This window comes from Microcaecilia unicolor, unplaced genomic scaffold (genome assembly GCF_901765095.1).
Source record: "Microcaecilia unicolor unplaced genomic scaffold, aMicUni1.1, whole genome shotgun sequence".
Taxonomy (NCBI): Eukaryota; Metazoa; Chordata; class Amphibia; order Gymnophiona; family Siphonopidae; genus Microcaecilia; species Microcaecilia unicolor.
Genome location: NW_021963237.1, coordinates 35,747 through 63,432, shown reverse-complemented (window position 1 = coordinate 63,432; position 27,686 = coordinate 35,747). Strand labels below are relative to the sequence as shown.

The window sequence follows — 27,686 nt, the reverse complement described above, 5'->3', positions numbered from 1 at the left end:
GTGTAGAGCAGAGTTTGGACCTTTCCCAGTAAAACTCAACATATAAAAATAAAAATTCTGATTCTGGTATCATCTCATTAACAGCAACATAACTTTTATCCAGCACAAAACTTCACAAAATTCACTCAGGAACTATACAGCAAATCTATTGTATCATAACAAAACTCACATAACATAGTGTACCCAGAAGAACAGCACCATAGATATTGCAGTGGACTCTAAAACATCAGTATACCTATTTTGAAACTGAACAAGCTTGATTACTTCTGATTCTTACATAGAAACTCCATGATGCCAAAAAAATAGATTTGGTCACACACAAAACACAGATAAACCCTCCTCACCAAGTACAGAATATGTGACCACAAACTAAAAATAGAAATATGTAGACACACATTTAGCTGAACCTCTAGAAGCTACACTGCATGTCATAGAACGTCAGAAAATGGAAAGACATGGAGCTCCTCTTGAATGATGCTAAATGTAAATAACTGACACATTCCAATCACTAAATTTAATTTTAATTTATTATTTTATTTTTCTAATCTGGTTGCTGCTTTCCTCTTTCTCTTAACTCTTTTTCCAGAATCTGCAGTCCATCTGACACTTCTTCTCTCCTTTCTTATGTTCTTCACTTCCTCTCATATGTCCATCCCTAAAATGCTCTTTACAGTTCAGCTTGCTTCAATTTAATTTTTTTACTTCACTATCCACTCAGATTTCACTCCTCCTTCATACCATCTAGTCCTCAATCTTCCTCTTTTACTCCATCCACCTACAGCTTTTCATCTTTTCCCTCATCCCAGCTCATATTCCCCATCTAATTCTCTTTCCCCAGTCTTTCAGTAACTCTATCCTTTCTTCTCCCTTGTATCCATCTCAACCCTCTCCTCCCCATCCAGTTTCTCTCTGCTTTCTCTCTACCCCCCTCTTTTGCACTGTCCCACTATCCAATACCCCCTCTCTCACACCCTATCCTCCCATGCACATCACCCCTTCTCCTTCTCTCTCTCTATCCCCCTGTGTCTAGCATATTCACACTCTCTCTCTCTCTCTCTCTTTTTCTTTCTTTGTTTCCTCATGTCCAGCATCTGTCCTCCATCTCCCTATGACCCCAGTCTCTAGCATCTTGTCTCTGTCTCCTTGTTTTCAGCTCCCATCTATCCAGCATCTGGATCACATTTTCCTATGCCCCCCCCCCCCCCTCAATGTCTTACAGCTACCCTCCATCTCCCTATATATCTCCATCTCGCTGTGCTCTCTTGTGTCCAATATCTCCCCTCTATCTTCCTATGTTTCCCTCCCATGCCCAACATCTCCTTTCTACCTCCCTATTTCTCCCTCCATGTCCAGCTTGTCCCTTCTGGCTCCCCATTTTTCTCCTATGTCCAAAGTCTCCCTTCAATCTCCTTCTGCCCTCCTTGTCCAACATCTACTTTCCACTTCCCTATGCCTCTGTGTCCAGCATCTCCCTTGCAGCTCCCTCTTATGTCCAGCATCTTCTGCCTCTTCCCTCCCCTGCTAAGTGGTCCTGTATTGCCTCTTCACCTCCCTGGTCCTGAATTTTTCCTTCAACCCTCTTACCCTTCTCACCATAGCAGTGACAAAAGAAACAATAAGCATGATGCCTTGGAGACTCCGGCATACTTCCCCCTGGTGGTCCTGTCCCCTTTGAAATATACCTTTTGTTTCAGAGGTGGCAGGCCTTTCCAGAGAATGTGGGAGCATCAGGGTCTTGGAAGCACATTGGAGTCTCAGAGGGCCCGCCCCCACACTTATTGTTTCTTTAACTGCTGCTGTGGCTACAGACCTGGGGTAGTGCAGCAGCAAGCACAGAGATTAAAACAGGGATGGGGAACATGTAGAGGAGATGCTACCGTTGCCTTTTCTGCTGCTAACCAGGCATGAAGTGAGGCAGCTGTAGCAGGGATGTTTTGTGGGTACTTGCTGGTGGCCCTAACATTTGCCACCTGAAGCCTTTGCCTCCTATGTCTAATGGAAGAGCTACCCCTTAGGAGTAATATCAATACCTAGCCTCCGTTGGATGTGCCGCATTGGAATCCTTCAACTTATTCAGGTGGGACTTTGTCACTGGACAGTGCCTAGGGATGTGTACAAGCAAAAAGCTGTCATGTTGATTTTGCTTTATTTGGTCAATTTTTACAACATTTGGATGTTTTTTCAATTTGTTTCATACATTCTTATTAATAAAAAGAATCTAACATGCGCAAATTGACTTTACAATGTATTAAATTGATTTAGTGTGCACTAAATGTTTTAAGATATTCTAATGAACCAAAAGTATACTAACAAATGCACAACCTTAATGGTCCCAATGGCTTCTATGATTCTTAAACTTAAAGGTGACCAAAGTCCTCTCAATATTGATACATCCTGACATCTGAGGCAGCTCCTGAGTCTGTGTGTTGATTTCTCTGGTGCAAATACACTTGGATCCAGGGCCGCCGAGGGGGGGCAGGGGGGACAAAATTCCACGGGCCCGGGCCTCCAAGGGGGGCCCTGCGCCGCAGTCCCCTCCACCCGCCCCCCTCCATCCACCACCGGGCCCCCCTGAATTAAAATCATAGTGCCTCACCTTGACATCGCTCTGTGTGAAAGAAACACACTTAAAAATTTACTTAAGTAAAAGTAAAAAAGTTGTTGCCTAATATAATATTTTTTGAATAAAATGTAAATGTACCATAACTACAATGAATATACCTATTGTTAACGTTTTATCCCAACTTTATTGCTCTACAATTCACTCCACTTTGCTTTTAGTAAAACTAAATTTTGAAAATGACTGTCACTAATGCAAATGCGCTTGTGAGTCATTATTAAACCAGCACAGCTAAAAAGGTGTTCAACAATTGTATTGGCAGGAAGTGGATTGTTCAATCTGATCAAACGTTCCTTCAAATCAGGTCAGGCTGCAATATTACTAATGTCTTTTGACTGGGTCTGCAGATATTGATTAAGGGAATCTCTATCTGAAACACTTGACTTTTGTACAGCGAAGAATACTTAATCATCATCATTGTCATTATCACCTACATCTTCTTCATCCTGTCTAATTATAGAGGCGGCTTTCACAAAGTTGGAATCATTGTTGTTGTTCTAATAATGTTTTTGTCTGATGGCAAACTCTGTTTGAACATCTTTGAGAACTGATGCAAGACTGCTCTTATGTTCTTATGATCTTACATTGCTATGCACCCATCCTTACTCACTTGTCTCCTCTTACTGTCCCTCTTTCTGCACATCTGCTTGCACTCTCCTCTTTGTGCCTCCTTTTTCATGTCACTGCAGCAGAGGAAGAAAGCCTTCCCCACCTCTGGCTGATGATTGGCTCATTCTGATGGCCAAGACCAATCAGAGACAAAAGATGAGGAATTAGCAGCTGAAGCAAGTAGACAGCTTTCTCCAGTTTCCTGCCTCAGTCACTCTCCTAGAGCATGCCATGTTTTCAGCCTAAACTGTCATATCTAGCTCCGTCCTGACCTGGTCCTGTCCGCCAGACTGGGTTTTGGGAAGGCTAAGGCCTCCCCAATTCTCTTATATCAGATGCCAATGGCGAAATCTTCTATTGGGCAAACATATAAAAAATATTGTCATAGATAAGCTTTTGAGATTGCACAGGCCTCGAGACCAATGCAGTCTCAAAAATTTCAGAGTTCACTTACTGCAATATTTCTTAATGCAGGACTGCTAAAAAGTTTCAGAGCCTACTAAGATTCCTTATTTTATTTTTTAAAGCATATTACTGTGAATCAACATTGCAATTATTGGAAAGTTGGGATTTTGGCAATTTCATCTCTTTAAAAAAAGCAGTCATGTATGTATTTCCACAGGAGTGGCCCAAGACAATCTGCTGCCTGAGGAGAGGCATGGACTGCTCCTCCGCCACCGCCGCTGCCCCCCCCTGCCGCAGTCTGACATCTCCCCCTTCCTTCCCCAACACCCCTTCCCCGAATTTACCTTTTCTTTTCTTGTTTTTCAAAAGGCGGCGGCAGCAGCAATTCCCATAGTCAGGCTTGCCGCCAGTCCCAGCCCCTTCTCTCTACTGCAGCCCACTTCCAAGGAAACAGGAAAGTACATCAGAGAGGGAGGCCACAGTAGAGAGAAGGAGCTGGGACTAGCAGCAGGGCAGCCTATGGGTATATTTGGGGAAGGAGGTTGGGAAAGGAAAGGTGAGGGGCAATGCCACCTCAGAAGAGTGCCGCCTGAGGCCCCCACCTCGGTGGGCCTAATGGTAGGGCCGCCATTGTATTTACATATTTATATATTTCAAGGAATCTACCTAGCACTTCTGCATTGAGACAAGGCAAAGAAAATAAATGCCACAGTTTTCATTGTAATGTTAAACATCATACTAGTAGGAGGCAGCAGTGCAGTTCTTAAATTGTAATCTACAACTAGGTGGATGCCTTTTAGCATGTCTCTAGCCAAAGACAATGATCTAGCCTCGCATGGCTATTAGTAGTGAGCTTATTTATGAAAAAATGTAATTTTCTTCATAATAATTTCTATATCTGATTTTGATTAGATGTTTTCAATTTGCAGGCTTACTATTGAATTTGAAGTTCGAACAGAAGCAGAGTCAGGCTTACTTTTCTACATGGCCCGGATCAACCATGCTGACTTTGCCACTGTTCAGCTGAAGAATGGGATGGCTCACTTTGGATATGACTTGGGCCATGGGAACACCAGCACAATGGTCCCCAAAAAGATTAATGATGGCCAGTGGCACCAGGTACAAAAGGGGGGGGGGGGGGAAAGTAGGGAAAGCATGGCTCATGGAATTCTTTCTAACTCGTGTGTGTGTGTGTGTGTGTGTGTGTGTGTGTGTGTGTGTGTGTGTGTAAATAAATGCACATATGTATGTGGGTTGTCTTTGTGTGTGTCTCTGCTTTGGAGAGAAGAAGGGAGAGGCAATTTGAATGGTATAGCACCCAAACATTCCGTTGGTTTGGAAAGAATAATCAAATGATACCAACTATGATAATATATCTAAGCATTATGGGGGGGGGGGGTAGTTTTATAAAGTTTTTTCTGCATGGAAAGCCTTTTTTATATTCAGAAATGAGCTCTTATAACTGCACGTGTGTAAATGTACACACAAGAAAAGTAGACACTTAGAGGTCCTTTTACTAAGCCATGCTAAAAAGTGGCCGGCGTTAGTGTTCTCATGTGGGTTTCCTGCACACTCCAGCCACTTTTTTTTAGCGTGGCACTAAAATGACTGAATTTCAATTTCCTCCATTAGTGGCCATGCACCAATTTCCAAATTAGTGTAGCCATTACCGCCTGAGCCCTTACTACCTCCTATTTAGTAGGCGGTACAGGCTCACGCAGTACTCGTGCGGCAATCAGGCAGCACACAGCAATGTGCTCATGCTGCCTGATTACCACTGGGAATGCCTACTCCCCGCCTGCACTCAAGAAAATAACCAATTTTTTTCTGGTGTGTGAAACAATGCACGATGATTCCAGAACTACCGCAGAGCACCTGGGTTTGCCTGGCTGTAGTGCTGTTTTGCTGCTTACCACCCGCATGGTAGCTCTACCGCGCCTTCATAAAAGGGCCCCTTACTCTTGTGCAATCTATTTATTTATTTACAGCATTTATATCCCACAATTTCCCACCCATGGGTAGGCCCAATGTGGCTTACAACAATCTACATAAACACACAACAAGTCTGGGATCAAACAATTAATGCCCTAGAAGTATAATGGAGAAAGGGCAAGAGCGAGGTAGAGCATTGGTGATTAATATGACACCGGGATAAAGACAGTTCAGAAGTTAGAGATGCCAGGCGGGAGTGGTGCGTAAGCTTTGCCAAACAGAAAGGTCTTGAAGCGCTGTTTGAAGGTAGGGTGATCAGGAGTAAGTTTCACCAGTTTAGGCAGATCATTCCACAGATGAGCGCTAGTGTAGGAGAAAGTTGATGCGTAGATGCTCTTGTATTTAAATCCATTATATACTGGGTAATGGAGGTTTAAGTACGATCATGCGGATCTGTGAGAGTTCCTTGGCGGCAAGTTAATTAGGGTGTCCATGTATGCTGGGGCTTCGCTGTAGATGATTTTATGCACCAGAGCGCAAATTTTAAAAGTGATACGGTCCTTGACAGGAAGCCAGTGCAGTTTCTCTCGCAGAGGTCTTGTACTTTCAAATCTAGATGCACCATAAATTAGCCTGGCAACCGTATTCTGAGCTGTCTGTAGTTTTTTCAGGAGCACATAGGCATTCCTGGGGTCATAGGGGCCCTTTTACTAAGGCATGTAGGCGCGTGTCAAATTAAACTACCGCCCAGCTACCGCATGCCCTGGGTGGTAATTCTCATTTTTACACATGTCAGAAAATAATTTTTATTTTCTGCCGTGCAGCTCTGACTAGGCTGTAATTGGCAGTGTATGCGCACTGACAATTGCCGCCTAGTGAACACGTGAGACCTTACCACTAAGTCCATGGGTGGCAATAAAGTCTCAGACCCAAAATGGACATTTGCCAATTTTTATTTTGTCGCACGTCCATTTTTTTACCCCCACAAAAAAGGCCTTTTTTGCAGGCGCGCTGAAAAATGGATCTGCACACGTCCAAAACACGCGCCTATACTAGCACAGGCCATTTTTCTGCGCACCTTAGTAAAAGGACCCCATAGTTTGGGCAAAGCAGAGACAGAACTGTGTATGTGTCCATGTGTTTGTGTGGATGAGTTTATGTGTGAGTCTGTGACTCGGAAAGGAGAAAGAAAGGTCACTTTGATAGGAACAATTCCCTAATTGGTAAATTGCTGTATTGAAATGTTTTTTTATGTTAGAGCTGCTGGAACTGCTTCTCCTATTGAAATACTTTGGGGTCATTTTGTGGGGGAGACTTTATTTCTCTGTAATCCCTGGTGTGCTATGACCCATATATTTTTGTAACTTAATATGTCTTTTCACTGATTTTTGTTCCTTTCAATTAAATTTTCAGAGAAGCATTTGTCCTCAGACAGATGGCCAGGCGTTATTAATCCCTTATGTTAATTTGTTTCCAACATTACACTGGAATGGAAAGAATATAAAGCCCTGCAAGATCTTTATATGATTGCAGATTTTTTTACATTTAAAGACACCTTTTGAGAAATAGTTAAAATAAAGAAATAGAGCAGAGCCTGTTAGGAAGCAGTGGATTTGCAGTATAGTACTTCCAATGTTCAATACATGCTAAATAACGAGGACCTTGGGAATTGTCAGGGGTAGAAAGGGGATAAGACAATGTTCATTCTCATTAGAAGAACTGGTAGCTGTTGCAGATGCCCTTGTGGAACTGCTGCATAATTAAGAGGTCTATTGAACTTTTAAAATAGGCTTATCTGATTTTACTTTCCTGTGATGAGAAGAGTGTGTTTTGCTGGTAGCTCAAAGTACAGATTATTGATAAGCTTGTCAAAGTCTGTGAAACTACACTTTCCTTGCATTAGAATGATACAAAAAATCAGTGTATTGTGCTGGATTTCTAATAAGGAGGAAAAAGAGCCTCACAGAGCTCCTAGACAATATGTCTGTCTACTGGAGCTAAAACGGATCTTAAATTGATCCTCTGTTCATCATTGGCTCTGAAAAAACCCCCAAAAAATAGTTTTCTAATGTTTCAATCAACAGTGACAAGGATAATAGTTCCTTTCAATTGTTGCTTCACAAAATATTAGGACTAATTGTTGCTTCACAGAATGTTAGAACACAGTGTAAAATAAACACTTATCTATAGCGTGAGAAGACTTCAATCTTTCTTCCTATGGCGCTCCAAGCCAACGTGGCCAGCGTTTCGTAAAAAACTGCTTCAGGGCTTAGATAGCGCTCGTCTTATGAAAGCCGCTGTAGCGGTGGTCTCCTGCATTCATGCTGAATGCAGGAGACCACCGCTACAGCGGCTTTCATAAGACGAGCGCTATCTAAGCCCTGAAGCAGTTTTTTTACGAAACGCTGGCCACGTTGGCTTGGAGCGCCATAGGAAGAAAGATTGAAGTCTTCTCACGCTATAGATAAGTGTTTATTTTACACTGTGTTCTAACATTCTGTGAAGCAACAATTAGTCCTAATATTTTGTGAAGCAACAATTGAAAGGAACTATTATCCTTGTCACTGTTGATTGAAACATTAGAAAACTATTTTTTGGGGGTTTTTTCAGAGCCAATGATGAACAGAGGATCAATTTAAGATCCGTTTTAGCTCCAGTAGACAGACATATTGTCTAGGAGCTCTGTGAGGCTCTTTTTCCTCCTTATTAGAAATCCAGCACAATACACTGATTTTTTGTATCATTCTAATGCAAGGAAAGTGTAGATTTTGATATTTTTTTGTGATAAACTTTCCCTACCTTGTATACGTTGTTTAGTAAAGTCTGTGAAACGCCATCTCTGTGAGGGAGGGGGGAAATGTTTGGCGGTATGTGTCTGATCCTGACCACGAGGAATCTTTCTGCATTGAAATGTTGTCAGTCCCAGTACATAAAAGACATTAAAGCTGGCGAACAACTATTCTATTAGTGCTGGGGAATTAAGTGCCTCAACTCACATTGTTCTTATTAATGGGGATAACTCTGTTAGAATCAAGAACATGGAATCAGAGCAGAATTGCTACTGGGGATATACAAACCTGAATGAGGCCAATTTCAGCCTAGATGTCCAGTTTTGTAAAATCAGGCATTTACTTCTGTTAAGTGCAAACACATGTAGGTTATAAAACTTTCACCTGCACATTTAAGTGTTAGAGACAAAAAAAAGCAGATCAATCAGTAGTACAGTTCAAATTTTATTGTAGAATAATTGCCCGACACAGACTGTGTTTCGCCCACAAGGGCTGCATCAGGGGCTCGAATGCGGTGCGAAATAAAGCAAAACAGTAGGGCAAAAAAACAGCGAATAGTCTTCCTCCAAGACAGAGTCTATAAACATGCTCCAAAGAATGACAGCATATGGTTACACTTTTTTTTCCAGCATATTTGAAGAGTTTGACCATATGCTGTCATTTTTTGGAGCATGTTTATAGACTCCGTCTTGGAGGAAGTCTATTCGCTGTGTTTTTGCCCTTTTGTTTTGCTTTATTTCACACTGCATTCAAGCCCCTGATGCAGCCCTTGTGGACGAAACACAGTCTGTGTCGGGCAATTATTTTACAATAAAGTTTGAACTGTACTACTGATTGATCTGCTCTTTTTGTCTCCATGTTGGATTTTGCAGACCTTGCTGCTTTTTGGGACCATTTAAGTGTTAGAACTTGTGTTCAAGTGATACCCCTCTCTTTGGACATGGTTCTTACAAAAATAGCTGTTCCTCTTAGATGTGCCAACACTTGCAATTTCCCAGCATCCATATATGTATTTTCATTTCAAGCATTAGCACTGCGTGCTATAAAGTATTACTTCCCTAAGCAGTTCTGTCTTTTTTTTTTCTCCTAGATAAGGATAGTTAGGGCAAAGCAAAGGGGCATCTTGTTTGTAGATGGAGTTTCAAACAGCACCATCAGCCCCAAGAAAGCTGATATCCTGGATGTAGTGGGAATGCTATATGTTGGAGGACTTCCTATTAATTATATAACTCGAAGAATTGGACCGGTAAGGCAAATACGAAATCTTCATCTGCCACATGCAATGCCAGGCCACATCTCTGTATGTACTAAATTATTCTGGAAAATAACTGTGTTTGTTGAAACAAGTTTTAAATGTGTCTTTAAATTGCCTGGGTTTTGGTGGCATCAATCCAGTTGTACTTTTTGAACTGGCTCCACCCATTAGGATCCTTCTTCTCTTCTCTATGCACCCTCTCCTTCCCTTTGTTGCCACATCAATCTAGTGAGCATCCCTCATCTGAAAACTTCTGAGAAGGACATTTAGAGGGTCTTTTACTAAAGCTTAACTCAAGTTATCTGCAGATAACGCGAGCTAAGCTTTAGTAAAAGACCCCCTTCGTGATGGAAAGTGGAAAGATATTTTAATGTTCCATTCAAATTCATTTAATCAAGGCAGCATTTAGAAGGGATTTGGTACATAAGACAAGTTTACGTTATAGGGATGGCAATTTTGGGTGAGAGATGGCAGCTTGCAGGACCACAGGTTCTTTGTACCCTGGTGCCTGCTAGCTGGTTTTCAAAGGGAAATTCTGAAAAAGTGGACCTGCAATAGGTGTGTAGTTTTGCATTTTCAAAACTACATTCATTTTTCAGGGGGGAAGCACCCACATCAAAAGCAAGTGCAAATCTCTGTGGGCACTTTGCTTCTAGACAGATTTTAGAGGGGAAGTACGATGATATGTTAAGAACATAAACATACTTCCAAATAGCCATATTATGTCAGATCTAGCCCAGTATTCTGCTTCCAGCAGTGGCCAATCCAGGTCACAAGTACCTGGCAGAATACCAGGAATTCATGCTACCAGTCCCAGGGACAACAGAGTCCCCATGTCTATCTCAATAACAGACTATAGACTTTTCCTCCAGGAACTTATCCAAACCTTTTTTAAATCCAGATACGCTAAGTGCTGTTACCATATCCTTCTCTTTGAGAACTGGTGCAAAGTCAACAGTCTAAAATATCTGCAGTCTTGGGAAAATCACATTGTCCCAGTAGTGATTTTGTTCCCTGGGCTTGCCTTTTCAGGATCATTTCTGCTACACAAATCTTCAAAGACACCAAAACATGCAGGTGCTCTAAAGTGCCTTACAGTTATGAGCAATATTAGCCCCAAAAGACATTTTTGCCTGTAGGTTTTCAGGTGCATAGACACAGGTGTGACATTTCAACATTAACCTTATAAGCCTCATTGGATTACTTTTCTTTATATGCTATACTATATATTTGTCCCAAAGTTGTATTCTCTTTTCTGGAACCTTATCAGCTTCCTTGCACCTACTTTTACTCTATATTCAACTCTGTATATATTCCCGGAGTTGGTTCTCTCCTCTCCGGAACCTGTAAGCCACATTGAGCCTACTGCTATGCCGGAAAATGTGGGATACCAATATCAGTACAGTACTTATAAACCACTAATTTCCCTGAAAAGGGTTCATAGCGGTGTACAGTAATTAAAAAGTAATACAAATCATTATTCAGTACATAGCATTAATTTAAAAAACAATCATTTAACCTATATTTAAACCATGATTACATCTTAAAGTCGCTCAAACAGAAAGGTTCTGACCTTATTCTGGAATGCTAATTAGCTTGATTCAGTTCTAATATATAAAGGAAAAGAATTCCAGAAATAAACACCCATAACTGAAAAACTGAATTAACAACTTGGTAAAAACGCATATTGCGAAAAGAAGGAGGGTGAAATATCATCTGTTTGCTGAATCGACATGACAATCTTGGGAGAGTGATGGAAACTATATTTACCAATAATTCAGAAGTGCTACCATTCAATATTTTGAAAAAAAAAACCCCAAACAAGATATTTTAAATAAAATTTGTTTGTAAATTGGAAGCCAATGAAGTTTAGCAGTGTAAGAAGTACCACTGCTAAATTTACTAAGTTTGAAAATCAGCCTCACTGAAGTAGTCTGTATGAGTTGTAATGTAAACCGCTCAATTTGCCTGCGAGGTAGGCGTTATAGCGAAGATACTTACCTGTAGCAGGTATTCTCCGAGGACAGCAGGCTGATTGTTCTCACATGTGGGTCGACGTCCGTGTCGGCCAGGAATAGGCATTTTGCAAGTAAAATATAAAAAATGTTTTGCCAGAGTCTTCTGGCGCGGTGCAGCGCACACCGCGCATGCGCAGACCGATTTCCCGCCTGTCACGTGAACGTGTTCCTCAGTTAAATCAAAAAGCATTAAAATAAACTCAAAAGGGGAGGTGGGCGGGTTTGTGAGAACAATCAGCCTGCTGTCCTCGGAGAATACCTGCTACAGGTAAGTATCTTCGCTTTCTCCGAGGACAAGTAGGCTGCTTGTTGTTACAGAAGGGATATCCCTAGCAACCACGCTCACTCAAAAACAACGAACATTGGTCAATTGGGCCTCGCAACGGCGAGGACATAACATAGATTGACCTAAAACCATAAACAACTAACTGAGAGTGCAGCCTCGAACAGAAGAAAAATGGGTCTAGGGGGTGGAGTTGGATTCTAAACCCCGAACAGATTCTGCAGCACTGACTGCCCAAACCGACTGTCGTGTCAGGTATTCTGCTGAAGGCAGTAGTGAGATGTGAATGTGTGGACTGATGACCATGTTGCAGCCTTGCAAATCTCTTCAATGAAGGCTGACTTTAAGTGAGCCACTGACGCAGCCATGGCTCTGACATTGTGAGCCATGACAAAGCTCTCTAGAGACAACCCAGCTTGGGCATAAGTGAAGGAAATGCCTTCGCTCGACGCACATCATCAAGACTCCTCGGTACCGATGAGGAGGACGTGGAATCCTCACGCCTCCTAGGGGCCAGGTCCGACAAAAGTCGGTCCCGGGGGGCCTGCATAGCAGGAGGCCTCAAGGCAGGTGGAGACCCATTCGATGCCTCACTGCTCCCAGTGCGAATAGGTCTTTCAGCAGCCATTACCTCTGCTCCCAACGTCGATGCTTCCTTCGAAGTTGATGTCGACGCTGTCGATCTCGGTACTGAAGTCAACGTCGAAGGACTGGACCGAGCCCCAAAAAGCTTTTCTCGTTGGGCTTCTCGAGACGCTTGGGTCCGTTTCTTCATACGAAGACATGGAGAGGCATAATCGAACAGCGCTGGCCAAATCGATGGCTGGCCATCTTCGGGGCCAGCTCTGCAAGGGGTGGAGTCAAGCATATTTTTGAAATACACTTGGCGCCGGCCAAATCGCTCGCTGGGTTAAGAGCAGGATCACCAGGTTTACATGAGATTGCCGGCTTCGTTTTCCAGCCAAAATGGAAATCGGGACCAGCCATCTCAAACCCGGCGAAATGCAAGGCATTTGGTCATGGGAGGAGCCAGCATTTCCTGTGCACTGGTCCCCCTGACATGCCAGGACACCAACCGGGCACCCTAGGGGGCACTTCTAAATATTTAAAAAAAAATAGGTGCCAGGAGTACAGCTCCCATACCTTGTGTGCTGAGCCCCCCAATCTCCCCCCCAAACCCACTCCCCACAACTGTACACCACTACCATAGCCCTAAGGGGTGAAGGGGGGCACCTACATGTGGGTACAGTGGGTTTTGGGGGGTTTTGGAGGGCTCAATAGTTATCACCACAAGTGTAATAGGTAGGGGGGGATGGGCCTGGGTCCACCTGCCTGAAGTGCACTGCACCCACTAAATACTGTTCCAGGGACCTGCATATTGCTGTCAGGGAGCTGGGTAAGACATTTCAGGCTGGCATACAGGCTGGCACAAAACTGTTTTTTTTTTTTGGGTGGGAGGGGGTTGGTGACCACTGGGGGAGTAAGGGGAGGTGATCCCCACTTCCCTTCGGTGGTCGTCTGGTCAACTGGGGCTCAAGTCCAGCCGACGAAATGCTCGTTCGAGCCGGCCATTTTTTTTCCATTATAAGCTGAAGCTGGCCATCTCGTAACCACGCCTCCGCCCCGCCCCACCCCACCCCGCCCCATCCCGCCTTCGCTACCCTACCAACACGCCCCCTTGAAGGTTGGCCGGCGCCGCGACGAAAAAGCAGTTGGAGCCGGCCAAAATTGGCTTTCGATAATACCAATTTGGCCGGGATCAGGAGATTGCCGGTGATCTCCCAATTTGTATCGGAAGATCGCCGGTGATCTCTTTCAAAAATAAGCTCAATAGACTACAAGCGGCTGGGCTATGGTCGGGCCAAAGGCACTGGATACACCAGGTGTGAGTATCGGTACCTGAGATGGTCCGGTTGCACCAAGTACAACGTTTGAAGCCGCTGGATGTCTTTGATGACATGGAAGGAAAAACGGCGTCGGCAAAATCAAAAGACACGATTGTGCCTTTGAAAAGAAAAAAGGGAACAAAAATAAGGGAACAACCCGACCGCGCGGCCTAAGCCAGCTGTGTCGAATACAAAGGAAACTTTAAAAGGTGGACAAAAGTAAAGGAAACTACAGGAACTTTTTTTTTTACTGTAGAATTGATAAAAAAATAAAAATAAGGCAAAGAGCCAAAAAGCTTTCGAAGACTCTTTCCCAGGCCTGAGAAGAGCGCAGAAAAACTCTACCGCACCTCAGTGCGGAAAAAAGAAAACTGAGGAACGAGTTCATGCGACAATAATTTAGAACATAAGCCAAAATAAAGACTATTACAATAATCTAGGTGTGGTAAAACCAACATTTGAACTAATAGAGCAAATGGGTTTTGATTAAAGTAAAATCTCAATAAACGCAATTGTCCCAGCTTAATGAAAGTTTTCTGACATAAATGATTTATTTGAGAGTTATAATACAGAGATGAATCTAATATCACATCAAGAACCCTTGATTCCAACTCAACTGGTAAAATTTGGTCCTTTGATAAAATAATTGTAGAAGGGACAGAAATACTGAGCTTTTAAACCATAACACCTTTGTTCTACTGGAATTTAATTATCATTCTATTGTCTAATGCCCATTTTTTAATCCTATTCATGCCTAAAGAAATCCGACTAACAAAGGGTCCCTTTTACTAAGTCGCGTAAGTGTCTACGCACACCCAACGCACGCCAAAATGAAGTTACCGTCCAACTACTGCATGGCTCTTGCAGTAATTTCATTTTTTGCGCACATCTGATACGCGCATCTGAAAAATATTTTTTATTTTCAGGTGCGCATAATGGATATGCGCCAAGTGGCATTTGGCACGCGTAGGTCATTACCACCCGGTTACCGCGTGAGTCTTTACTGCTAGGTCAATGGCTGGCGGTAAGGTCTCAGACCCAAAATGGACACGTGGCAATTTTCATCTTGCCACACGTCCATTTTCGACAAAAAAAGGGCCTTTTTTACGGGCGCGCTAAAAAATGGATTGGCGTGCGCCTAAAACCCGCACCTACACTACCACAAGCCATTTTTGAACTTGCCTTTGTAAAAGGACCCTATAATCTGGACAATCAATGGAAATTGATAACAATATTAATATATTGTCTGCATAAGAAATGAATTCAATCTTTCCTAGTGTAGCCAAGAAAAAATTGAAAAGAATGGGATAAAGTGGGGATCCTTGTGGAACTCCACACCCCAGGGACCAAAATTCAGAAAATGATTTATTTAGACATACAAAGTACCTACAATTACTGTAAAAATCCTGAAACCATGCAAAAACTTTTCCAGAAATGCCAATTCCGCTTAAATGCTCCAACAGCAGGGAATGATCAAATGCCGCAGATATGTCGAATTGAAGTAATATTGCTTGTTTCCCAGTGCCTAATTGTTCTTTAACTTAGGAAGTCAATACTGATAAGAGTGTTTCTGTACTGTATCCCCAGAAAAAAGGCACAAAAGGGCTTCTTTTATAAAGCCACGCTAGCGATTCCCACCTGGCAAATGAGATGAAGCCCATAGGAATTGAATGGGCTTCCTCTCATTTGCCGCATCGAGAATCGGTAGTTCGGCTTTGTAAAAGAAGCCCAAGGTTGGCAGTCATAAACATTTTAGTACACCTGCCATTTTCATGTGAAATCAACACTACAGAGAATTGTGTTCAATAGCTAGTGTTATTTTTGCTTGGGGTAGTATGAAATGAGGTCGATTTCATATGTTGCATCACATTTCTTCCTTTTCACACGTATTCATGTTAATAGCAACTCAGACACACTAGTGATCTTTTTCATACATTATTTGCCAATTAATTCACATTCAACACAGATTTCACAAATTTTTGTGTTATCACAGCTTTGTAAATAAACCGCTTAACTGAAGCCAGTTGCTCCCCACCAGCATCTCACTGAAATGGAAAAAGTAATTTTCCATTATTTCATTAAACTGTAAACATTGGATTTTTTTTTGTGACCAGGTTCTTCACAGCATAGATGGCTGCGTAAGGAATTTTAAAATGACAGAGTCTCCTGTTGACCTGGATAACCCTACTTCCAGCTTCAATGTCGGCTCCTGTTTTGCCAACGCACAGAAAGGAACTTATTTTGATGGGACAGGGTTTGCCAAAGCAGGTATTTTCCAGCTTCTTTTGAAACAATCCCAAATGAGAGTAACAAAGAATGTATTTGTAAAGTCTGCAGGTACTTTTCTACTCATAGCCTTTACATCAGCTAAGGAAAACATTTCCCTTTCAACAATTACCTAGGGACCTTCTAGTCATGCAGGTACTTTATCTGGGAAGCCTAACACATATGCATATGAAAATCCAAAAGTGTCTATGGAAGTATGCTTCCCCAGCCTTGCACCTAGGAATGTCTCATTTGTTACACACACATATTTTATGGTTAACAATTCTTTGAACATTGCTGTCCTAGGGGTAATTTTATAACAGGGCATCTATGTGGAAAGTCCAGAAAAGCAGCTATTTTATACCTATTTTACAAAGGCACCAAACAGGCTTATTTTTGAAAGAGAAAGACGCCCATATTTTGACCCAAATCGGGAGATGGGCACCTTTCTCTCATGGGCGCCCAAATCGGTATAATCGAAAGCCAATTTTGGGCGCTTCCAACCAGGGCCGGTCTTAGGCCAAGGCTGCTGCATAGGGCCCCACGCTTAGGGGGGCCCCGCACGGCGCGCCTTAGTCAGCCTCTTCCCAGGGCCGGCGGCGATCCGACGACACGCTATTCTGCCCGGGACACTGAGAATGAACGAATCAGGAAGCTTCTGCGTTCTGCTAGAGACATCGGGGGCACTTGGGAGGGGAGGAGCGCTTTCAGCGACGCTGCCTGCTGTGCTGTCCAGTCAGATTCCAGCGAGTCGGCGACGGAGGGTAAATTTAAAAGAAAAAGGATCCTTGTTGGTTGGGGGGAGAAGAGGGCGCCAGGGCGGGCAGGCAGTTGAACATGGGAGCGGGAGGGCAAGGGAGAGAGGACCTGGACATGGATGGCAGTGCTCAGGGAGAGAGGGGGATTGCTGGATGGGGATGAATGGAGGGGGCAGGGGAGAGGAGCATGGATGGGAGAGGGCAGGGCTCAGGGAGAGAGGGGAATTGCTGGATATAGGGATGATGAATGGAGGGGGCAGGGGACAGAGAGGAGCATGGATGGGAGGAGGGCAGGGCTCAGGGAGAGAGGGGAATTGCTGGATAGGGATGATGAATGGAGGGGGCAGGGGACAGAGAGGAGCATGGATGGGAGGGCAGGGCTCAGGGAGAGAGGGGAATTGCTGGATAGGGATGAATGGAGGGGGCAGGGGACAGAGGAGCATGGATGGGAGGGCAGGGCTCAAGGAGAGAGGGGAATTGCTGGATAGGGATGAATGGAGGGGGCAGAGGACAGAGGAGCATGGGAGGGCAGGGCTCAGGGAGAGAGGGGAATTGCTGGATATGGAGGGCAGGGGAGAGAGGAGAAATGTTGGGCACAAATGGAGGGAAGGAAAGACAAAGGAAGGAGATGCACATGGATGGAGGGAAAGGGATAGAGGAGAAATGCTGGACATGGATGTAGGGGAGGGGAGGAAAGTAGATGCACATGGAAGGAGGGGAGTGAGGAGAAATGCTGGATATGGATGGAGGGGAAATTGCTGAATTTAAGGGCTGGATTGGAACACTTTGAAGGCAGATGCTGAAACTGGAGAAAGGATAGGGACAGGGCTACAGATGGTAGACAGGACACATAAGGACACAGGAGGAGGATGGTGGACATGGTGAGAGAAAAAATATCAAATGGAAAGAAGACACTGCATAAAACAGAAGACACTGGGACCAAAGCGAATAGAAAAAACAAATGATCAGACAACAAAGGTAGACAAAAGTATTTTATTCAGAATGTATTAATTGGAATATGTCAGCTTTTGGAAATGTGCATCTGTGATATTTTGCATGTAAGTTTCAATTTTTCTAGTATTGCTGCATGCTGAGTCTGACTTCTTGAGGTAACTTTCCAATTCAGTATTTTGCCTTCATACCTGTTGTGTCATGTGTTTTTCATGTGTGATCAAGGTGCAGTATCCTGCTAGTGTGTAGCATTTGCAGCCCTTTTTGTTTTGTTTTTTCTTACGAGGTAGTGTATTGGTGTTTAAGAGCCTGGTGTAATTACAGTTCTGCCTTTCCATGCATAAGATTATGCTCGTCCTGTCCTTGGAATTAGTGGACTTTGATCCTGGGGAACTGAGTTCAATTCCCACTGCAGCTCCTTGTGACTCTGGGCAAGTCACCTAACCCTCCATTGCCCCTGGTACAAAATAAGTACCTGAATATATGTAAACCACTTTGAATGTAGTTGCAAAGACCTCAGAAAGGCAGTATATCAAGTCCTATTTCCCTTTTACATACAAAAAAAATCTTTGTAAAATTTCCCCCATAAAAAACAATTCTATATAACCTAGGTGCCTGAAAAATCCACACAGAAAAAAATATACCTCAGCGTATTCTATAAAGTACACTGAGGTGTATTTAGTTGTACTTTATAAAATAGGCCTAAATTGCCACTCGGTTTATAGGATACGCAGAGCGCCTGTCCACACGACTAAATCTAGTCATGGGCAGTTACGCCAATTAAAACTTGGTTTAAATCCCAGCACCTAATTTAGGCATGAACCAGGTGTATTCTATAACCACGCACATTGATTTGAGAAACACTCATGACCCGCCCATTCCACGCCTCCTTTTCAGATCTGGGCCTTAGAATTTACATAAATAGCAGTGCTAACTTTGCTCGGTTTGCTGTGTATTGCCTCTACTCTCATAACTTGCAGGCATTGCTGCTCACCTGGATATTCAGTGCGGGTGGCGATGAGCTTTTAGAAAATCGCTCACCACTGCTGGCTAGATATTGACCGGTTTATAAATAAATCAGACTTTTCACACAGGCTTCCTGTTATAAAACTAACCCCCTTCACTCCCCCCCCCCCCCCCCCCCCCACACACACACATATAAATGTGTTGCTTATTGTACTACTTTCGAGCATTGTTCAGTTTCCACTCGGTGTCTATTTTTCTCCTTGCAGTTGACAATTTCAGAGTTGGAATGGATATACTAGTGAAGTTTGCATTCCGCACAACTCAACCTCATGGAGTTTTATTGGGAGTCAGCGGCCAGAGGATGGCGGGCATGGGCATTGAGCTGGTGGACGAGAAAGTGAGTAAAGAAGCAGCACCCTCACAACAGGCAGAAATAAAATCAGCGAAAGGAGGAGTGAGATGGGGGTTTTTTCAATGAGAAATAACAGTATTTGGTCAAGAAAGGGAAAGTCCCAGAGGATGTAAGATTGACTGAACTCAACTCACTTGTAATGAGCAAAATGAAAAAGGACCGTAGTGAGGAGAAGTGGATGTTAGTATGTGACATTTTCTGAAGACGAGAAGGGAGGCGTTGTATAATCTGAGCAGGTTATGGAACCGAGTTCATTCCAGTGATACCTGGAAGGTGAAAGATTAGCAAATTAGCAACCAAATATCAGGAGAATTAGGTGATAACATTGTATAAGGGGTTAAGCGGGATATGAAAGATTGTTGATGACAGAAAAAAGTGTTAGAAGCAGAGTGTGCAGGTTAAATGGCTGGTAAACTGCATGGAACGACACTGGGCTATTTATCATCAAAATGTACTATATGACTCTTGGGTCAATATTTAAAGCATGCTCAGCATTTTATTTTTAAATGCTGGATGTGGTGTTTAAATATTTTATGTATACACAGTGCCACTATCCACTGACCACCAGCGGCTTTACAGATAGTGGCAATATTCAGCCCTTAACCATACAGCGAAGCAGATTCGGTTAGAACAGATTTTTTTTTTAGAATTCCTGCATGAATTCATGTACGCTGTTAGCACATAACTGAATAACTGTTACTGCATTAGCATGACAGTACCCTTAATTCATGCACTAACCTGGCAAATTGTGGAATGGAACAAGAAATAGGTGGGGGATGGGCACTGTAATTACTGTGCACTGCACTGCTGCAGACAACACAAATGCGCTTATCACCTCCTAAAGAGAAGGCAATAACAGCCTGATGCTCAGAAGCAAATGCGGGAACTAGAGGCCATTAGCGCTGGACTAGCACCCACGTTTGCCAGTATATAATGCTCAGAAGGCCCTTACCGTGGGAAACAAGAGCATGCAAATGTAGTCAAAAGAGATTATTTCATATTCCATCTGATGCTCAGAAAACAGCACCCCAAAGAAGGGCGCCCTTACTGCACAAAACCCAGTGCCAGCTCGGAGCAGGCGTTAGACAAAACTAGATACAGGAGGCAAGGGAATCCTCTTCCCCCATCTACCTCCCTATTAAAAAATAAAGGATAACTACCACCTTCCAACTGCATGGGTACTGCGCATTGTTGTTTTGAGCACAGTAGTGGCGTACCAAGGTCAGGGCGGTGGGGATGGTCCACCCCGGGTGCACGCTGCAAGGGGGTGCAGGGAGGATCCACGCGGCTGTCAGCTCCGCGAGTTCTCCCTGGATAGAGTATCTTGCAGCCACACAAATGAAGTGACTCTCCCGCGACGTCACTGACCCGGACCAATACCAAAGCATTAAGCTTAAAAAGCTCTCACAATTCTCGTTCATGCAGATTCCCACTCTAGTCCACATTATATACCATCAGGTAAGAACCGTACTTTTTCAATTTATTTCTTTCCGCGCTGGTGGTCAGTTGGAAGAGTGTCTACTGCAGAGATTTTCAACCTTTTTCATCTGACAGCACAATTATACAGCGCTAAAATTGTCAAGGCACATGGTCCAGCATTTTACCTTCACCTGCCCTCCTCAGCCACAACCCCATATGTGGTCCAGCATCTTACCTCCCCCCCCCCCCCATACACACACACACACAAATAATCCGGGATTTAACTTCTCTTGTCGTTCCCCCCACCCTCACAAAGAGCCCAACATTTATCTTCTCTTCCCTTCCACCCTCAAAATAATCCAGCATTTATCTTCTATTTCCCCCACCCACCCTCACAAATAATCCAACATTTACCTTTTCTTTCCCCCACCCACACAAACAGTCTAGCATTTACCTTTTCTTCCTCCCTGACCCTTCTCTCCCCACCCCGCTCAGAAATAATCCAGTATCTCTCCCTCATGTCCCCTCTCCAGCAGGCAACCAGGCATCTCCACTTGTGTCTCTTGACCACCTCCCCTTTCTGGTGTACCTTTGCAAATGTATTTTTGTCTCTAGTGGTCGGCGGCAGCAAGCAGCAATTCATACAACCTGCTCGCGTCAACCCTGGAGCCTTCTCTCTGATGTCTTCCGCTATGCAGAAGCAGGAAGTTACGTCAAAGAGAAGGCCCCGGGGTTGGCACAGCGAGCAAGCTGTATAAATCATTGCTCTCTGCTTGCTACTTGCTGCCGCTGACTGCTGGATACAAGAAAACTTTGATCCTCAACCCCCATGACACACTTGTGAACCTGCTGGCAAGTTGTTGGCTCACATTCCTAATTTTAAGGGTCTGACAGCTAAGAACCTCCCTTAAGCAAGTCAGCCAAGCCCACTGAAAACTAATAACTGGCAACCCTACCAGGAATAAGAACAAATGTTATTTTGTGACAAAAAGTACCAGAAGATATATTGATCTGTGCTATACAATCAAACCGAGCTGTGATAAAACTAAGAGGAAAATGTCAGTTTTGCTTGGCAATCTGGAATATTTATATGAAGCAAACCTACATTAATCTATTTACTGCATTTTTTTACAGCTTTTGTTCCATGCAGATAATGGAGTAGGCAGGTTTTCAGCCATCTATGAACCAGATGTCCCTGGCAGCTTGTGTGACGGACAGTGGCATGAGGTTGCAGCACAGAAGATTAAAAGCCGCTTGGAACTGACAGTGGATGGAAAGAAAGTTGAAGGCAGCAGTTCAAATACTTTTTCTACCTCAGCAGACACCAATGATCCAGTCTTTATTGGAGGATATCCTGGTATGTATCCAGAGGCTACTGCTCAGGCAAGACCATAGCTGCACTGCTCCTAGACATATGCAGGTCTATACAGATACATATAAGAGGCAGTCCTCATTCTATGAACTTATAGTCCAGCCAAGAAAAACAGTCAAAACAAGTATGAGGTTTCAATATATTCACAGGTAATGTGGAAGGGAATTTCCGATATGACGTCTAAATCGTGGTGAACATTTTCGAACCAGAAAAGCACCCGTCTATTTGTTTTGAAAATAGCCATTTGCTAGATGTTTTTGTGCTCAGTGCATCTCTTTTTGGACCACTTTAAGAAAAAAAAAAAAGTGTCCAAGGGGAAAATGCACAAAAATGAGTCATTGGGACGTCTGGGGGGGCCAGTATTCTTAATAGACTAGCCACACAGACATCCCAGCAGAGCAGTGGGGCACCCTAGTTACACATCTCACCATTATCCCCTTATATTGCCCTCCAAAACCCACCAAAAACCTATTGTACCCAACTGTACACCACTACAATAGCCTTTATGGGGTACAGTAGGTTTTGGATGGCTCACACTTTCCACCACAAGTGTAACAGTTAGAGTGGGATATGGGACTGGGTTCCCTTCTCTACAGCAGGGGCGTATCTGAACTTCAACGGTATGGGGGGGGGCCAGAGCCGAGGTGAGGGGGCACATTTTAGCCTCCCCCCCCCCCCCCCGCTGAAGACGACGACACCATTACCACCTCCAACTACTTTAACCCCCCCCCCCCTCACCGAAGATGACGACGACGACGACACCACCACCTGGCTCCAAATACTTTGAACCCCCCCCTCCCGCCGTCACTCAGCCATCGCGCCTCACCTCCCTTTGCTGGCGGGGGACCCCAACCCCTGCCAGCCGAAGTCTCCTTCCTTCCTTCCTTCGTTTGGGTTTGGTCTCTGACATCCTGCACGCACGTACAACGTGCAGGACGTCAGACTCACAGAAACAAGTTCTGTTTCTGTGAGTCTGACATCCTGCACGTTGTACGTGCGTGCAGGACGTCATAAACCAAACCCAAACTAAGGAAGGAAGGAAGGAAGGAGACCGGCTGGCGGGGGTTGGGGTTCCCCGCCAGCAAAGGGAGGTGAGGCGCGACGGCGGAGTGACGGCGGGAGGAGGGGGGTTGAGAGGGTCATTGGTAGGGGGGTCCAGGGGCAAATCTACAGGGGCCAGGCCCCTGTGGTCCCATAGCAGATACGCCCCTGCTCTACAGTGCATTCACCGACCACTAGGCTATTCCAGAGACCTGCTTGCTGCTCTAATAGGACTGGCCATAACTTCTGATGCTGTCATAGAGGCTGGTATGAACTGTTTCTTTCACATCTTTTGGAGAGGGTCAGTGACTACTGGGGGAGTAAGTGGGGGGGGGGGGGGGGGTCATGCTTTAATCTCTCCAGTGGTCATTTAGAGCACCTTTTTGTGACCAAAATATATAAACTTTTGGCTCTAGGCGTTTTTGCTTTGTTCCATTATGTGGTAGAAAAACTTCCAAGTTTTGGGAATGCCCAAATCCCGCTCCCTACCTGCCCCCTTGTCATTTGTACGCACTGCATGCGAACAGCATAGAAAAATATTTTGGCTGGCCTCAACTGCTTTCTGTCGCAGGGACGGCCAAAGTTCAAGGGGGCGTGTCGGTAGTGTACCGAAGGCGGGACGGCGGAGTGGTTAGCAGATGACCGTCCTCAGCCAATAATGGAAAAAAGAGGGGCGGCCCTGATGAGCATTTGGCCAACTTTACTTGGTCCCTTTTTGTTCATGACCAAGCCTTGAAAAGGTGCCTGAACTGACCAGATGACCACCAGAGGGAATCGGGAATGACCTCCCCTTACTCCCCCAGTGGTCACCAACCCCCTCCCACCCCCCAAAAAAGTTTAAAAACATTTTTTTGCCAGCCTCAAATGTCATTCCCAGCTCCATCACAGCACTATGCAGGTCCCTGGAGCAGTTTTTAGTGGGTAATGCAGTGCACTTCAGGCAGGCGGACCCAGGCCCATCCCCTCTACCTGTTACACTTGAGGTGGTAAATGGGAGCCCTCCAAAACCCACCCAAAACCCACTTTACCCACATCTAGGTGCCCTCCCCCGTTATCCTTTAAGGGCTATGGTAGTGTTGTACAGTTGTGGGGAGTGGGTTTTGGGGGGCTCAGCACCCAAGATAAGGGAACTATGCACCTGGGAGCAATTTGTGAAGTCCACTGCAGTGCCCCCTAGGGTGCCCGGTTGGTGTCCTGGCATGTGAGGGGGACCAGTGCACTACAAATGCTGGATCCTCCCATGACCAAATGGCTTTGGCCGGGTTTGAGATGGCCATCCTTAGTTACCATTATCGGCGAAAAAACAATCACGGCCATCTCTAAGGGCGGCCCAAATCTTGAGATTTGGCCGTCCCCGACCATATTATTGAAACGAAAGATGGCCGCCCATCTTGTTTCGATAATATGTGATTCTAGACAACCAGGGAACCCCTCAGGTAGACTTGGGAGGCGTTATCAGGAGGTAGGAAGCTCTTGGGCAGTGCTCTTCTAGAGGGGGAAGGGGGGCTGCTCCAGAAAAGGGTCGCGAGGTGGATTTGCTACAAGAACAAAAAAAAAAGTGATATTCAGCCCACTACCTGGTTAGTTAACTGGGTTTTAGGCTGAATATTGCACCTACCTGGTTATCTTCTGGAAGGCATCCAGAGCTCTGATATTCAGTGTGGGTACAGGTACCCAGATAGTTGCTGGCCCTGAATATCGAGGCTGAAATCAGACCGCAGTGGTCAGTAGGCTGAAAGTCAGGAGGCCTTAGGTTATCTGAAACCTAAGCAAAGCCAAATGGATAAAAGTTTTTATGAAATGTAAGAAAATGTTTTGCCATCTTCCATTCTTGATGCTGAAAGACAGGACTATAAGTATACATGGCTACTGGAAATCCTAGAGGGAAGGAAAGGTCTTTCAATATCTTCCTAACACTTTTTCTTTGTTTTTTTCCAGAGGGCATGACGCAATTTGCACTGACCAGTAATACTCGATTTAGAGGATGCATTCGAGATTTGAAGCTTACTAAAGGCACGGGCAAGCCTCAGGAAATCAACTTCAGCAAAGCCTTGGAGCTAAAAGGAGTCCAACCTTTAACATGCCCTGCAAATTAAACCTAATATAGTGATGGCTTGACTATTTAATGATAGAAAACAAAGCAAATATATTTTATATGCCATATATGTAAATATATATGTATATTGAAATGCATTATAGTATGGTAAATTCAGAGGAACACTCAAAAAAAAAACCACTACAGTGTTTAACATAGTTCATAAAATTATGTTTAAGTGGAAAAGGAAAAAATACATTTCCCATCCAGTAAATAACAAACTGGCCCTTTCTAATGCCCTCCATTTCTTTCTCTTAGTGTGAAACTAAATTTGTCTGTATTATTAGCTATGTTGAGAGTGCTGTGGTAACTTCCATCAGTGTTTATTGAATTTTAAGTGACTGTATACTGAATTGGTAAATTGGAACAGAACATTTATTTTGCTCAGCTATAATGACATTTTTTATACTGCCTGTTCAAAATAGTTTAATGGGAACGCCAACACTTTCAAGTGACTCGCTTGCATGTTCATTATGGGTCAAAAGTGTTTATAACCAGTTTGTATGCCGCTGTTATAAAAATATTAAAGCTGAACGATCTCATGTGCAGTCTGACGAGTATTTAAAGTTAAAGTGGTTCTTCATATTTACAGTTCATGTAAGGTAAGGTAAGGTTTCGAGCTCTATTTCAAAACACTTTTGAAGCCCGAAGGAGAACTTGAGCCGGAATCTGATTGTATTGTGCAACTGCAAACAGGTCTGGTGTTCAGAATAATAACAAATGTGAAAATGAATCCAATTTGTGGCCCAAATGCATTCAAATATGTCTGATACTTTTTTTGTGTGTGTGAATGTCCTGAAAAGCACAGCCACCTAAAACTCCTGCATTAAAGGGTCTCATAAAAATCCCGCAGAGGAAGTCTCTTTTGAACCAGAAGGGCAGAAGGCACTGTGGCAGTATGGAGTATCTTGGGGGTGGCATTTCCTTCCGCACTGGAATGATCTATAGATCTCCTGCATGGACAGAAGAGCTGACCGGAGATCTAATCTAGGAGATACATAGGATTGCACTAAAACAGACACAAAGTACAATGAAAGGGGATATGCTGCTGTTGGGAGAATTTAATCTGGCAAATGTGAATTGGAATATACCATCTGCAGAATCATAAATAGGTGTTCTCTTTAGTCAACTGACGATTGGACCCATGAGGTAGGGTGACACATAGCACCTCGCCTCAAAATGGAAAGCATTTCTAATATCCAAATGGGAGCCACCTGAGCTCAAATAATCATTGCACTGTATGGTTTAACAAAAGCTGAGACACGCACAATTAGGAATCATAAACTTCAAAGATAGTGATATTTTTGTTTTGCAACTTTATTTTTAACTAAACCCAATGCAGACACCAACCGATTAAAGAACTAACATTTCAATGTTCTATTTGTTCCTTGCAACTAACAATCCCCCTCCATCATCCCTCTCCCATCCTTCAACCTAGAACTGAATTAGTAAGTGCCTCCCCTTCTCCCAGTCAGGCCTACTATCCAATCAGACCCCTAGAGAGAAAAAAAAAAGGGGGCGGGAACTTGCCCCATACCCAGTGCTTTTTTTGCGGCAGTACAACATACCGGCACCTTTTTTTCTCAGGGCCGGCTCACCCGGCCGCCCTCAGCTCCCTAACTTTCCGTTCATGCCACCCTGCATTGTAATCTTTTATTTTACCTCAAGTCGCAGCGGCAAAGCGGCACTGAAAGCAGCAGGCAGACTCACCTCCAGCCTCCCTTCCCTCTCAGCGTCCCGCCTTCCTCAGATGTAATTTCCTTTCTGCGAGGGAAGGGAAGCGAGGAGGCGAGTCTGCCTGCTGCCTTCACTGTCACTGCCGCTTTTGCCTTCGACTTGAAGTAAAATAAAAGATTTCAATGCAGGGTGGCAGGAACGGAAAGTCAGGAAGCTGAGGGCGGGCAGGTGGGGCTGGGGCGAGTCACTGGACATGGATGGGAGGGAAGGATAGGGGCAAAGGAGAATCGCTGGACATGGATGGGAGGGGAGGGCAGAGAATAATCGTGGAGATTGGATAGGAGGGGAGGGCAGAGGATAATCACTGGGCATGGATGGGAGGGAAGGATAGGGGCAAAGGAGAATCGCTGGACATGGATGGGAGGGGAGGACAGAGGAGAATCGCTGGACATGGATGGGAGGGCAGGGGAGAGAGGAGAGTTGCTGGACATGGATGGATGGATGGAGGGGAGGGCAGGAGAAATACTGGACATAGATGGAGGAGAGGTAAGAAGGAAGGATTTGCACATGAATGGAGGGGAGAGAGGAGAAATGCTGGACATGGATGGAATGGAGGGCAAGGAAGGGAGGAGAAATGTTGGAGGGAAGGAAAGACAGAGGAAGGAGATGCACACTGATGGAGGGGAAGGAAGAGAGGAGAAATGCTGGACATGGATGGCGGAGAGGTAAGACAGAAGAAGGAGATGCACATGGATGGAATGGAAGGGGGAGAGGAGAAATGCTGGACATGAATGAAGGGGAGGGAAGACAGAGGAGGAGATGCATATGGATTTAGGGGAGAGAAGAGAAATTCTGGACATGGATGGAGGGAAGGGAAGACAGAGGAAGGAGATGCACATGGATGGAGGGGAGGGGAGATAGTTCCCTTATCTC

At 44.3% G+C, this 27,686-nt stretch overlaps 1 protein-coding gene across 1 annotated transcript in view; it reads left to right on the top strand.

The window, feature by feature from the left end:
- Positions 1-25,813, top strand: part of LOC115459097 (laminin subunit alpha-2-like) — a gene marked incomplete at its 5' end in the record, with an annotated part of 82,354 nt that extends 56,541 nt beyond the window's left edge. Inside the window, 6 exons of the mRNA XM_030188964.1 lie at positions 4,564-4,753; positions 9,446-9,601; positions 15,912-16,065; positions 19,004-19,134; positions 21,703-21,925; positions 24,920-25,813. Coding sequence (XP_030044824.1) covers positions 4,564-4,753; positions 9,446-9,601; positions 15,912-16,065; positions 19,004-19,134; positions 21,703-21,925; positions 24,920-25,077 — 1,012 coding nt within the window. The remainder of the gene's footprint in view (positions 1-4,563; positions 4,754-9,445; positions 9,602-15,911; positions 16,066-19,003; positions 19,135-21,702; positions 21,926-24,919) is intronic.
- Between the last annotated feature and the right edge of the window lie 1,873 nt (positions 25,814-27,686).